Source organism: Condylura cristata, unplaced genomic scaffold, assembly GCF_000260355.1.
Source record: "Condylura cristata isolate star-nosed mole 26May11 unplaced genomic scaffold, ConCri1.0 scaffold00013, whole genome shotgun sequence".
In the NCBI taxonomy this organism is placed as follows: domain Eukaryota; kingdom Metazoa; phylum Chordata; class Mammalia; order Eulipotyphla; family Talpidae; genus Condylura; species Condylura cristata.
This window is the reverse complement of record NW_004567114.1, coordinates 8,062,084-8,075,252: the sequence shown is the minus strand read 5'-3', so window position 1 is coordinate 8,075,252 and position 13,169 is coordinate 8,062,084. Positions and strand designations below refer to the sequence as shown.

The following is a 13,169-nucleotide window of genomic DNA, read 5'->3' as shown; positions in this document are numbered from 1 at the left end:
AGGCTCCTAATGAAGGGCCCCAAACCAGCTAGTAGCACAAGGACCTAAGACAGGCTCCACTGAAACAAAATGTTTCGATGAAGAGTAGCGCCCACATGGGTGCTTGCTTACTAGTGTCTTTTACATAAAGATTCAATAAAAAACTGGTATTTCACAACTGGCAGCAGCTATAGTATTTCTGGGGGAAAAAAACACAAGTAACTTCCTTTATCTTATGGATTCAAGGAATCAAGTAACTGGATACTGTATCCTTCCATAGCAGAACAATCCAGATTGTCTGTCCACTTCTAGAAAGAGCTGCTTCCTGTAGCATTGTCAGGCACAGCTCTTAAATTTTTAAAAAAGATTTATTTATACATACAGGAGCTGGGGTGTAGGTTAAGAGGGGCCAGGAGGGTTTACCAGAGACAGAGTGGGGAGCAGAACAGGCGGATCTGCTGAAATACACTGCTGAGGGGAGCAGCCTACCAGATAGGAGAGGTCTGCTGCACCACGTTGGTCAGCTCCCTGGATGGGAATCCGCCTTCAGCTGCAGACTAAACCCTTTGCACCACACAGCTCTTAATGGTTTGCATAGTCACCAGCTCATATCATCATCAAAATACTATTCAAGTGCTCACCAACCTTATGCACTCAGTGGAGTAGGCAAGTCTATTTTTTCAGATGAGGAAATCCAGGGTCAATCAACTTGCCTTTGATCACACATGGGCACAGAAAGTGGCATAGGTGGAATTAGTAGGCAGCCTGGTCTCCTTGACCCAAAATGTATACTTGTGCTTCACTATCTCTTACATTAAGTATAGAGATAAACCTCACTTTTGGTTTCATCTTATTACTCTTTCTTCTACCCAACTTTCCCCACTTAGCTTTTACATACAAAACTGTGTCAGATGTGTATTTCTGTAAGTCACTCCAAATTCATGGTGGAAAAGACTGAACATTCCAAAAGTGGTGATTTAAGCTATGAATTAACACTGCTGGAGAAACAACTCCTAGAGGTCTGGCTGGCAAGCCTGTCTTGATGACATATGCTCCTAGAAACCAGGCACAAACTACAGATGTATTCTGTGCAGTGGTCGGCTCAAAGGGCTTGAGATCTACAAGGGCGCGAAGAAGCTTCGATTCTGAATAACCAGCCAGAGAGAACCGCGGGGATTGGACGAAGCCGAGATGCTCGCGGCGCCTGGCTTGGCCTAAGGGGGTGATTCGGCTCGGTTTCCTCTCCAGCCCCACCAGGGAGGTGACCAGGGGTCGTCCAGTGATGACAGCCCCTGAGGACCCTTTCCCAAAGCCGCCAGACGGGAAACATGAAGAAAAAAGAAATCCCTGTTTCCACGTCCTTTCCTGTCTCCTTCGGGGAAAGAAAGCAGGACCCCTCGAACCCGCGGAGGCCCGGATGACCCCCCACAAACACGCACTAAGGAAAGCCGAGGGCTTCCCTCGAGGCGGCCCCTCCCGGCCCGCACAGCCGCGACCCGCGGCGCCGCGACCACACTCCGCCCGGTACGCACCTGCGGCCTCGAAGCCAACAACGACCCAGCGACCAAGGGCAGCAGCGAGTCCCGCTCCCAGCGCCGGCGGAAGTGGCCGCCTCGGGACGTGCCATTCGCCGCGCCCCCTCAAAACAGAGGGGTGGCGCCGGGAACTCAAACCTCTTATGTCTCTTCTCGTTGCGTTTCCTCTACGTCCATTTGAGACCTCACACATTAGAAACTTCCGTCAATAAAACATGGGCCTCAGGCGGCGATTCTTGCGGGAGCACGCGCCCTCGCCCCCCTCCAGCTCGCCCGCACCCCCGAAGGTGGTAGCGCCCGGCGTCTTCCCCGCCCCGCGGCGCGTCTCCGCTCCCAAGATGGCGGCCGCCAGTGTGGGGCAGCTGCCGGCCGGTCGTCGCCGCGGCCGCTAAGCGCGCGTCGGTTCGCCTCGCTCTTGAACCGGGACCACGCTAGGGTGTGGGAAGGGCAGAGGACGGCGTTGGGGGAGGCCCGACGAGGCAAGTGGGGGCGAGGAAACAGCGCGCCTGTGGACGGGGGAGGGGCGGCTCGGCCCCCCGGGGGACCTGGCGCCCGCTCGCGCCGCGTCTCCGCTCGGTGGCCCGGGGGCGACCGTCCCGGTCTTTCCCGGCAGAAGTGCTCAGCGGAGGACAGAGAGGAGCCTTCCTCGTGGGTCTCAGGCCCCCGGTCTTTGCTGGCCGCCCGTGCGACTCACCCCCACGCCTTGCTGCCCTCCGTCCGGCGGTTTCCCCCTGCCCGTTCCGTGTCGGCCCGTCTCGGCGCCGGAGGAGTTAACCCCACTCTGGCTCCGGCGCCTAGTGGCCACCGTGTCCTCGGCCTCCTCGCTCGGGGCTTCCCGTGCTCGGGCTGGAAGACCACGGGGCCGCCAGGCAGGGGCCACAAAGTAGGCGGGCTTTGTAGTTACCGCGCGGGAGACCTGTGGGACATCTCCAGGCTGGCTTGAAGTAGTCTCACCCCTGCTTCCTCGAGCGCTCCCACCCCGCTCGATTTTCCACGCTCTGAAATTAACCGCAGGTCCGATTCGCGATAATCCGGGGGGACTGGCCTCTTGTGACCAGGCGAACCCGAGTCCTCAATCGCTCATCTTCTAATTCTTTACTTTAAAAGCAGCTTAGAGTCTATTAGGAAACCGCTGCCCTCCCCGAGCTGAGCAGGAAGAGATGGTTCTCCGGCAGGGAGCCCCAGACGCCGTTTTGTTTTCCCTTGGATCTTACCTACTTCCTCGTAGCTGTCATCGCCCTCATTTTTGAAAGGGCTGATGAGAGGTGGTGTGAGTCAAAATGATTGCCCGGGGGGAATGTCTGAAAGGTGGGGGTTCCTTGCTTTCGCACTCCAGTCGCTTTGGGGAAAAATGCAGGTTCACTGGGCTCTGGGTCTGTACATGCCGCAGTATTCGTGCAGTCCACGAATATTCCTTGAGCCTACTTTTTGTTGTTTATAAACATGAATAGTAGTGCCCGAGGACCCCACAGGGCTTCTTCATACACTAGTATTTGGGCTGGGTTCATGAAGCCCTGAAAGGAATTCACCGGGCTGCGGAGAAGCTCGTTCCAAAATGCAGAAAGGGATTCAGATCTGAGAAGTTAGGACAGCCTTAGGGGAGTGGGGAAATAGACGTGCCCAAGCGGGCGGGGCCCGAGGGGCCGTGAAGCCAGACGGAGAGCTGAGATCACCTTGTGAAGGATTTTGTTTTGTTTTACTCGTGGAGTTTTATTAGTGTTACTCAGTAAATACATAGAATGTTAATTTGTATAACGAAGTCTGCTGGGCATAACAGTTCAGTCATTTCTTGCTGGTCTTTGGTGAAGCATTTTGCTTTCCACTAAGGGCTTTAGATTTTATTCAGCAGTTTGCAGGAAGCCCGTGGATACTTTTTACTGGGAAGGCGTATGAGGGCTTTTAGGACGTTCTCTCACAGCTGTATGCTGTGTGGAGATCATGTTGGAACAGGAAGAGTAGGGGAAAGAAAGTTGAAATCACTCAGGTAAGGTAAATGAGCCCCTCAGCTGGGGTAGGATAGGTAAGGATGTTATTGCTGAAGTATCAAGTAGGGTTCAGTTGATGGCAGCCTAGATCTGACTTCAGGGTTTTAGTCAAGGAGATGGAATGATTGATATCATTAAAAGCAGATCTAAGGCAGGTACATAACGCCAGAAGATGCTAGCTCTGCTTTGGAAGTGTCCAAGCCCAATGCAGTATGCGCAGAGCACTGCTTCACAGTGCAGAGTGTAGGCTGTGCACAGCAGGAGCTGCCTGTAGCTCGGAGCGTTTGAAATTGTGCTTTGAGTTGAGATCTACTGTAAATATAAAATAGAGGTTGCATTTCAGGCAATTCTCTGCCCGCCTGTGACAATACAAGTGCACTTTGCTCACTCCCTTTCTGGTAAACTTTTTACAATGTAAAGGTACATATATTTGGATTTCAAAGATTAAAAATGAAAAGTATTGTAAAATAGCTCATTCATTTAAAAATAATGATTATATGTTGAAATGATAATGTCAAATATATTGGCTTAACTAAAATACATTAAAATTGATTTCACCTGTAAAGATTTTTTTCAATTACATGTGTGCCTTGCATTATATTTTTGTTGGACAGAGCTGTTTAAATTAATGAAGAGTAAGGGGATGGGATTTGGGCTGCATCTTGAGATGAGGATGAATGGTGATGTTAGGGTAGCTAGTGGCTACTATTCTAATACAGATCCAGAGTCTAGACTGAAGTCGATGTTTTGCACTGGACCTTCGTGTTGGCCTCTCCTAAAGTGCAGGCTGGAACTATACTACTTTGATTTTTAAAAAAATATTTACTTATGCATACAGAGCTGAGGTACAGGCCAGAGGTATAGGGACAGTGAGAGGAGTCAACAGAGAGAGTGGGGAACAGAACCACTGTGGGGCGCAGCAGAGCTGGCAAGACTGGAGAGGGCTGCTGCTCCACGCAGGTCACCTCCCAGGCAGGAGATCGAACTTGCACTGAAGTGGCTGTGTCTGGCTGGCAGTGCTGTGGCCCAACCTGTTGGCCACCAGGGAGGGCCTGGCACTATTCTATTTTCTGGTGCCTGTCTCAGATTTGATTGTAATGGTGTCACCAACCACTTGTTCTTGGTTACTTCCAGTGCCAGTTAAGGCATTCAAGTTTGTTCAAACAAGATGCTTCTTTCAAGTCTGAAGTCATCAGAGATTTCTGAGCGGGAGATACCACTAAATGCAGGACTATTTCTGAAGATTAAGCTGGCAGCACTGTTTAGGTTGACATGAAGGTAACAAGTTTGGAGACAGAAATGGAGACCTAAATTTAAAGTCTTGAGAGCCTGCATTAAGCTGCTGGCAGTGGGAATGGAAGAGGAATGATGTATCAGGTGTTGTGAGGGAGAATTATCAGGAGTTGGTAGCTGTTTTAGAAGTGAAGGAAGGAATCGGACATGTAGAGTTTTAGACCTTGATTTCTTACATAAGAACTCATGAATTCATGTCGGTTTTAAAGTAGCTAAAGAAATTTGAATCTAAATAAATTGTCTCAGTGGAATCAGCCAAATTGTAAGGAAGAAGTGATTGCTAAATATGCTACTTTTTTTTTTTTTATCTAATCACTCATAACACCTGCTAACTTTCCTAACTATCAAAGAATTACTTGTCATCTTAGATGGATGGATCTTAAATGTTAGTCTGTATGTGTAGACGCAGGTCAGGGTCTCCAAAGTCTTTGGCCGTTTCTACTCCTAAGGCCTTTTTCTTTTTGTTTAATTTTGTTTATATGAAAGTGTGCTTTTCCAGTGGTCATCTGTAACCTTTTGTTTGTGCCTTTGGTCATGTTATTTTCCTGTTTTAAATACTTTTCCTCATTATACTTTCTACCCAGTTCCTACTAACCCTTAATTAATAATTTAAGATCCTACTTTTTTAATGACTGCATATTTCAGCTTCTGACAATAATTTAGTATTTCACTATTCATTTTTTTCTTTTTTAATGTGTCTTATTATCCGTATCCCTGTTTTCTCTAAGATTAAGCCTCCTAAATTTATGACAAGTTTCTTTTAAAAAACAGAGTCATGTATTATTTTTGCTGCTTCTGGTGTTCATCTTAGGGCAAAACGTAAAACTTAATCACCGAAGTTAAAAATAGAAGTAAGTCCTTAATACATATCTATGAGACTCTTATTTGTTTATTTTTTAGATTTATAAAGAATTCTTCCTTTGAATTCATGGTGTTTCATCTTGTGTACGACTGAGATATCAGTAAGTAATGAACATCTAATAAAGAGATAACTTATAATAATGGTTTGAGCAGTTGGGGTAACAATATCTTTCCACATGTTAAAAGCTGGGTCTGACTACAAAAAGTTTCCAAATGAACTCCTTTGGTTCTCTGCAAATACTTGTATTTTCATTTCTACTGCACATAAGATAAAGTGGGGGCGAAGGTGGTTGAGCAGTTCTGCCCACCTGTGATATTGCAGGTGTTTAAAGTTGCTTTGTGAAACAGGAGCAGCAGCTCCCTGTCCACCTGTGACTATGCAGGTGCCTGTTTTTTTCTCATGTTCTAACAACCTGTTCTTTTGAAATGTTAAAAAAAAAAAAAAGGTAGCTTTGACTAGAAAGTTTCCTGTAGACATCCTTATACTGATGATAGGGCAGTGGTAATGGTATTTTTGGTAGGGAGAATTTCTTGGGTCTTCTAAACTTATATTTATAAATATTTTTTACCACGAGGAAATAATATCTTAGTATCTATATCTTACAGTTAGGAACAGACTAAGTCAATTTTTAACTTACTTGTTTTAATAATCAATGACCAGCCACTGTGCTAATATAGTAGTGATACAAAAATCGGTCAAGCCTAGTCCTGCACGGATGAGTTCTCCCAAGCAAGAGAATGTGCATGTAAATAACTCACCATTCATAGAATAGTCAGGGCAGTGAGCACATTGAAAACAGCCAGACTATGCATTCAGGAAGCACTGTTGACCACCTCTCTGCATTAGGGCTGTCTGGGTATTGAGTATAACTGTGATCAAAGATGGTCTCTGCTTTCATGGAGTCATGTTCTAGCATGTGCTTTAGGAGGAGAGGAGGGATGGATAAATAAAGTAAATGGTAACCAGCATGTATATAGAGAGACTAAGTATTTTGAGATAAATAGAATGATGACATAGGGTGTATCCGAGGCAGGGAAGGTCTCTGGTGAGCTAGCAAGTCATGTGGGCTTTAATGGGACTGGAGTCTTTGTGGGAGGCAGAAGACATGGTTTAGAGGCTGCAGTGAGGAATGGGAAGACATGCTTTCTGCTTTTGAGGTACCGTGGGCATAAGAGGGGGAAAATCCCTTGGGAAGGCTGCAAGAGAAACAGTGTCATGAAGAACAGCCAGTTTCTCTGAGGATAAGCAGGTGACGAGACCATTTGGGAAGCAGTAGAAGTTACAGGTGAGGATATAGCAAAGTGTATAATGATACAGTTGGAAGGGAAGAAGTAGGGGGTTGGGTACAGCTAGGACACGTCCATCTTGTGATGATGGGTGACCGAGGAGATCTTTGACTTGACAGGAGAACAAGGAATCAGGAGATAGATTAGTCCCTTGATAGCCTCTTTTGCAAGGTGGGCTGTCAGTTGGCTTTGGCTTGGTGACATGACCATGGACAGTTGGTGAGAGAGCACCAAGTGGGCAGTGACTTCTTACTTGCGGAGTTAGCTAGGAAAGGCTAATTTATTTTAAGGAGCTAAGATCTGAAATGTTGTGGAGCTGTATTTTGCTATTGAGTATTTCTGTAGCTGGTCCTAAGAGTTGTGTTCATATATCTTCTTGAAATATATGTCATAAATATCTCAATGTACATTCCTTCAAATATACATTGAGCATCTACTTTGTGTCACATTCTCATTAGTAAACAAGATATTGCCACCATTTTTCAGTTGCTCACATTCCTGTGCAAGGTTTTATTGACATTAAATACATGAGTTTTTATGTGTATATATGCTTTTTTATTATTATTATTATTTTTTTGAGGATGGGGAAGGAAGAAAGGGCTGGTAGCTTGTTATTGGATTCTTTATTTGAGGACCATTGGTCTAATAGAGACACATTTAAACTAATTGTAATGGCAGTGTAATCGCTCCATCATAGAACACAACAAAGGAGGAACAAATTTACCTTGAAGGATGAGTTCATTAATTTAGTATATACTTATGGAGGAGCGTGGGAGTCTCTGTTGTAGGTGATTTGTACATTATTTGAAATGTTCCAAATTTTTTTTTTTTTTAATTTGTGCATATAGAACTAAGGCACAGGCCAGAGGCACAGGGGGTGAAAGGATTCACCAGAGACAGAGTGGGGAGCAGAACAGGCAAAGTACACTGCTGAGGGGAGCAGCAGGCAAGTCAGGAGAGGTCTGCTGCGCTATGTGGGTCACCTCCAGGGTGGAGGATCGAACTCGGGGCAGAAACAGCTGCCTCCAGCTTTATGTGTTGTGCTTTAATCCATTGTGCCACGGGGAGTGGGTGGGTGGGGACCAAAATCCTTTTTGAATTATTAATACTCATATTTTATAGACTATGGCACCTAGGTGAGGAAAGCTTAATTACACTTGCTAAGCACCTCTCAGATGTAGCTTGAAACGTGGATGTGAGTCCAAAGGCCACTATTTTCTTTAAACCACAGTGAGGGGCTGTGGAGGGATGTCTCATAAACGGGAGTGGATAAGGTTCTGTTTGTACTTTTAACTTAGTAATCATGGTGCTCTCTAAAACATTTACTTTGCATATTAATGAAATTTCTGTCTACTTACAAATTGATAAAATTTTAGTTTGTCCATTATATATACTAGACTGTGCTTTTATGCTTAATTATGTTTTTATTTCTCTTAAAAGGACCTTTTGGATTTCTGTTACTGGACCAAAAATCATGACATCTATTATCAAATTAACCACCCTGTCTGGGGTGCAGGAAGAGTCTGCACTGTGCTATTTGCTCCAAGTCGATGAATTTAGATTTCTATTGGACTGTGGCTGGGATGAGCACTTTTCTATGGATATTCTAGATTCCCTGAGGAAGTAAGTTACTTTTCATATTTGTGGGCTTTTTGTATATCATCTTCTCTTTTCTACTCTGTAATACTGTTTTGATGTTTCACAGTGTTTGGTTTTCTGCTGTGAATTAGTTTATAGTAAAAGGCTTATTTTTACTTTATGCCAGAGTCAAATTGTGATTGTTTTTACTTGTAAAGTTCTGATTGATTTGTAAACTTTGTTTATTGAAACTTAGCAAAGTGTTAACTGTTATTTGGCTAATGGATCTTAGTAGAATTTTTTGTACTATAATTTTAGGAAGGAGCAAGATTATGTTGTTTTGTTTTTTTAAATTTATTTTTGTGTAGAAGAACTGGGGTACAGGTCAGAGGTGTATGATGGGGAGTGAGAGGATTCACCAGAGACAGAGTGGGGAGCAAAATCAGGCCAATCTACCAAAATACCCTGCCTGAGGGGAGCAGCGGGTAGGACAGGAGGTCTGCTGCGCCATGTGGGTCAGCTCCCTGGCCAGGAATCAAACTTGTGCTGTAGTGGCTGCAGCATAGTGCTAAGACTTAACCCCTTGCACCACCAGAGAGGCCTAGAGCGAGCTTACCGTTACAAGAAATTGGAGAGGGGAAAAGCCTTTTTTGTGTGAGGTGAGCTTGCTTCAGCAGTTGATGTTCCACAAGGATGGGTGCTCAGGATAATGACTGTGTGATGTAAAAGGATGCGTCACTGATGAATTAAAGTCACACTACAATGTCAGTCACATGCTAAAAATCTGAAGTCAATACCTATAGTAAATATGTGATCATTTAAATAACTTCTTCTTAATACTTTCTGAAATTCCAAGCTGAGTTCTTGAACTTAACATAGCCATTTGAAGCCAGTTTCCATGTGGCTTCTGCATTTTCTCATTTCCTTTCTTTCAGATTGCCTAGCTGCCATCTCTGTGTAATTTACATGGTAATTTTGCTATCCATGTAGAACAGAGGTAGTAATAGTTGCAATTCATAGTTGTCATCATTGTAACTCTTAGGTTGCTCCTTACTGCAGCACATAGTCTTCAATCCAGAATACCTAGAGGGGTCAGAACTGGCAGGTTATTTTTGAGTAGCCTGTCTTTACCCTTCCAGGGAGGTTTGAGTCCTTACCACACCATGTCCACCCAGGCACGTTCACCAGATTGATGCAGTGCTGCTGTCTCACCCCGACCCTCTTCATCTCGGCGCCCTCCCGTACGCTGTGGGAAAGCTGGGTCTGAATTGTGCCATCTATGCCACCATTCCTGTTTACAAAATGGGACAGATGTTCATGTATGATCTGTATCAGGTAATTTATGGTATGAAAAAAAAATTGCCACTCTTGCGGTGATCATTTTTTTTTTTTGTAAGATTGATTTATTTATTCATACAGAACTGGGGTACAGGCCAGAGATGCGGAGGGTGAGAGGATTCGCCAGAGAGAGAGCGGGGAGCAGAACAGGCAGATCAATGAAGTTACACTGCTGAGGGGAGCAGCGGGCGGGCCAGGAGAGGTCTGCCACGCTATGTGGTCTCCTCCGGGGCAGGCGGGAATTGAACTCATGCGGAAGTGGCTTTAGCTTCTTAGTGCAGTGCTTTAACCCGCCGCGCCACCAGGGAGGGCCGCGGTGATCATTTTTAACGTTCAGTTTGTGTTGTTCTTCTAGTCTCGACACAATACAGAAGATTTTACACTCTTTACCTTAGATGATGTGGATGCGGCCTTTGACAAAATACAGCAGCTGAAGTTCTCGCAGATTGTGAATCTGAAAGGTAAAAAGTGCTACTCATTGATAAATAACTGAACTAATGTGCTTTTACCTACAGAAAAGTAGAAGGGAAATTTACAGTAATTACAGGCACTGTGGTCTGAAATAAAACAAAAATTAGCATTTTCTGATACAGAACTCTGAACTTCCCCCGGTCACTTGAATTTTAAAATTCAAATACTAAATACTGTCAGATACTATCAAAATGTTAACAGCTCAGGCCTTTTCACATTTAACTTGGGAGAGACATATTTGTGTTTATCTATTTAATGCACAAAGGTGAAGTAATCAGATCCTCCTTCTGGGAACTCAGATGAGACCATCAAGTATGTTAGGTTGATTAAATATAGTGATGTAAGTAAATGAAGTATGAAATAGAATCACTGATTTCTAGAAATTTAGAAATTTCTTACTTAATTAGGTCGGGAAGTCATATATTAAGTGTATAGTTTCAGAGAGTTCTATTAAAGGTTTCATAATTATGAATCCTAGGACTGAAAAAAAAACTGCAACAATGAACTCTGAACATATAGTCAGAAAATAACAATGGTCTCAGTAGTTTTGCTTACACTTAATTTTCCTGTAGAATAAGGTCTTTTTCATAATGAGTTGTCAGTGTTTTTGTTAGAGGTTAGCAAAAGTGGAGATCTTGATAATTGTGTGCACAATATGAATATTAAAATTTGTTAGTTTATATGAAGTCATTTGCTAGCCTGCTTTTTTTTAAGTTCTTTTCTAATTATGCAAATGAATAACGTCTATTTGCTAGCCTGCTATTTTTTAATCTAACATCTAGCTTTCTATTTGTAAGCACCAGCATGTCTGCAAGAGTGCGTAATGAAATGACGGGGGGTGGGTTACCTCTGGGGAGTGGATTGGCGGGGTGCGAGGCTGAGACTAACATTTCACTCTGCGCCTTTTCACGTTGACTTCTGTCTCATTGCCCATATTGGTTATTGAAAAGCGGCTTACTAATCAGTTACGTCTTTATGGCTACTAAATCTGAGTGTTCGTCATCATTTTGTTGACATAGGTAAAGGACATGGCTTGTCTATCACACCTCTGCCAGCTGGTCATATGATAGGTGGAACAATATGGAAAATTGTCAAAGATGGAGAAGAAGAAATTGTTTATGCAGTTGACTTCAACCACAAGAGGGAGATGTAGGTATATCAAAATGAATGGAAATGCGATTGTTTTATTTTGGGGGTGGGAAATCGGAAACTACATTTTTAACCAAAAATGGAGAGCAATTTAAAAACATCAAATAATATTATTTGCAAAATTAATTACTTGCATTATAAAGAGAAAGTTTTGGCATAAGAAATTTTTAAAATTTCTCTGTAACTATCTGTTTTATAAAACAGATCTTTCCTTGATATATTGCAAAGGAAATGAGTTTTTGTACATCAAATTGCATTTTATATCCACCTGACCTGCTATTTAAAGAACTTTGTAGTTAAGGATTTTTTTGGTAAAGATCAATAACTACCCCTTTGAAAGGAGACACAATAGTAATACTTTTAAATACTTTATTTTGCGTTACTATAAAATTGGTGTCTAGTGTCACACAATCTTCTTTTGTTATTTAATATTGTATATTGTACAATAATATATTGTATATTATTGTATATTAAGTTCATGCTATTTTGATTTAAGTTCATTGTATTTTGTATGAGTTTCTTCATGCTCTTTTGTGTCATATTAAAATACCTAAGGCTAGTAAGTTGAATTCTTAAGTTTTAGTAATCACAATATCAATGAGGAAAGGATGAATATTTGAGTAAATGTTATCCAGCCATTTTTGTTAAAAAATCAGTTTTTTTAAGCATATAACAATAAATTTCGGATGGATTGTAGTCAAATAGAAAATGAAACAGTAGGTGGGTCTGATTTGTGATTTGGAAAAGACTTTGTAAACATAAAACGGACCAAACTACAAAGGAAAACTTTGATAGATTTGATTAAATACAGGTTTAAAATGTCTGAAATAAACTATATTATAAAAGGCCAAAAGTAGGGAAAGTCTATAGAGCAAGTTGTACATTTTATAACTATATGTATAGATTAAAATATGCATATATATTACATATATGGATATAAATGTGATTGGGTAGTTATCTAAAAGATACCAGTTGTAAAGTGGATAAAAGTTGTAAGTTTAAGCAAAGACAAAACTCTCATTTGTATTAGGTACCACTATAATTATTTTTGAATGGTTGTATTCTTCTGGGAAGTAGTTAATGAGCTCCTTGGTCTTCTGGTTGAACTTTTCTGGAAAAGAGCTTTGTAGATAACTGTTCAGCAGTACTATATATTCTAGCATATGCATTTCTAGGATTGTGTCCTTAAGGAAATGCAGTCCAAGATTTTTGCAGAAGTGTTCTTTGAAAGTTTATTTATATGCCAAAAAAAATGTATCCTAAATAGTAATAAAGCAGAATGATCAAATAGATGTCATCAGACACAATAGAAAGTTTTTACAATTGTTAAGAATTAAGATTTAGAAAAAACCTTAACGTGCTGGGAAAAGCAGAGCAGAGACCCGAGTAGGAGGCGCACGCATGGGAGGGCGCCTCTCCACACGCCAGACACAAACGTGCGTGCCTGGGAGGGTGTGCACCAGAATAGCACATCCTTCATCTTCTAATGATGGGCTCTGCAAGATTTTTATTTTTCCCTACCCTTACTGAATTTACTAGATTTTCTTATCATCAAGGAACATAGTTAGAGAAGGAAACCTTTTAAAAGAAGTTGCTTTTTTTAAAAAGATTTATTTATTTATTCATACAGAACTGGGGTACAGGCCAGAGATGCGGAGGGTGAGAGGATTCACCAGGAACAGAGTGGGGAGCA

General features: G+C 42.4%; 2 protein-coding genes across 2 annotated transcripts in view; one reads left to right on the top strand and one right to left on the bottom strand.

The window, feature by feature from the left end:
* The window catches only part of NDUFB1 (NADH dehydrogenase (ubiquinone) 1 beta subcomplex, 1, 7kDa), a 5,051-nt gene extending 3,329 nt beyond the window's left edge, over positions 1 to 1,722 (bottom strand). The window contains exon 1 of the mRNA XM_012724670.1: positions 1,512 to 1,722. Coding sequence (XP_012580124.1) covers positions 1,512 to 1,707 — 196 coding nt within the window. The 5' untranslated portion in view covers positions 1,708 to 1,722. The remainder of the gene's footprint in view (positions 1 to 1,511) is intronic.
* Positions 1,723 to 1,850: 128 nt separating this feature from the next.
* Positions 1,851 to 13,169, top strand: part of CPSF2 (cleavage and polyadenylation specific factor 2, 100kDa) — a 28,044-nt gene continuing 16,725 nt past the window's right edge. The window contains exons 1-7 of the mRNA XM_004682039.2: positions 1,851 to 1,993; positions 5,693 to 5,754; positions 8,381 to 8,563; positions 9,694 to 9,853; positions 10,212 to 10,317; positions 11,347 to 11,476; positions 12,905 to 12,912. Of these exons, the coding sequence (XP_004682096.1) occupies positions 8,415 to 8,563; positions 9,694 to 9,853; positions 10,212 to 10,317; positions 11,347 to 11,476; positions 12,905 to 12,912 (553 nt within the window). The 5' untranslated portion in view covers positions 1,851 to 1,993; positions 5,693 to 5,754; positions 8,381 to 8,414. The remainder of the gene's footprint in view (positions 1,994 to 5,692; positions 5,755 to 8,380; positions 8,564 to 9,693; positions 9,854 to 10,211; positions 10,318 to 11,346; positions 11,477 to 12,904; positions 12,913 to 13,169) is intronic.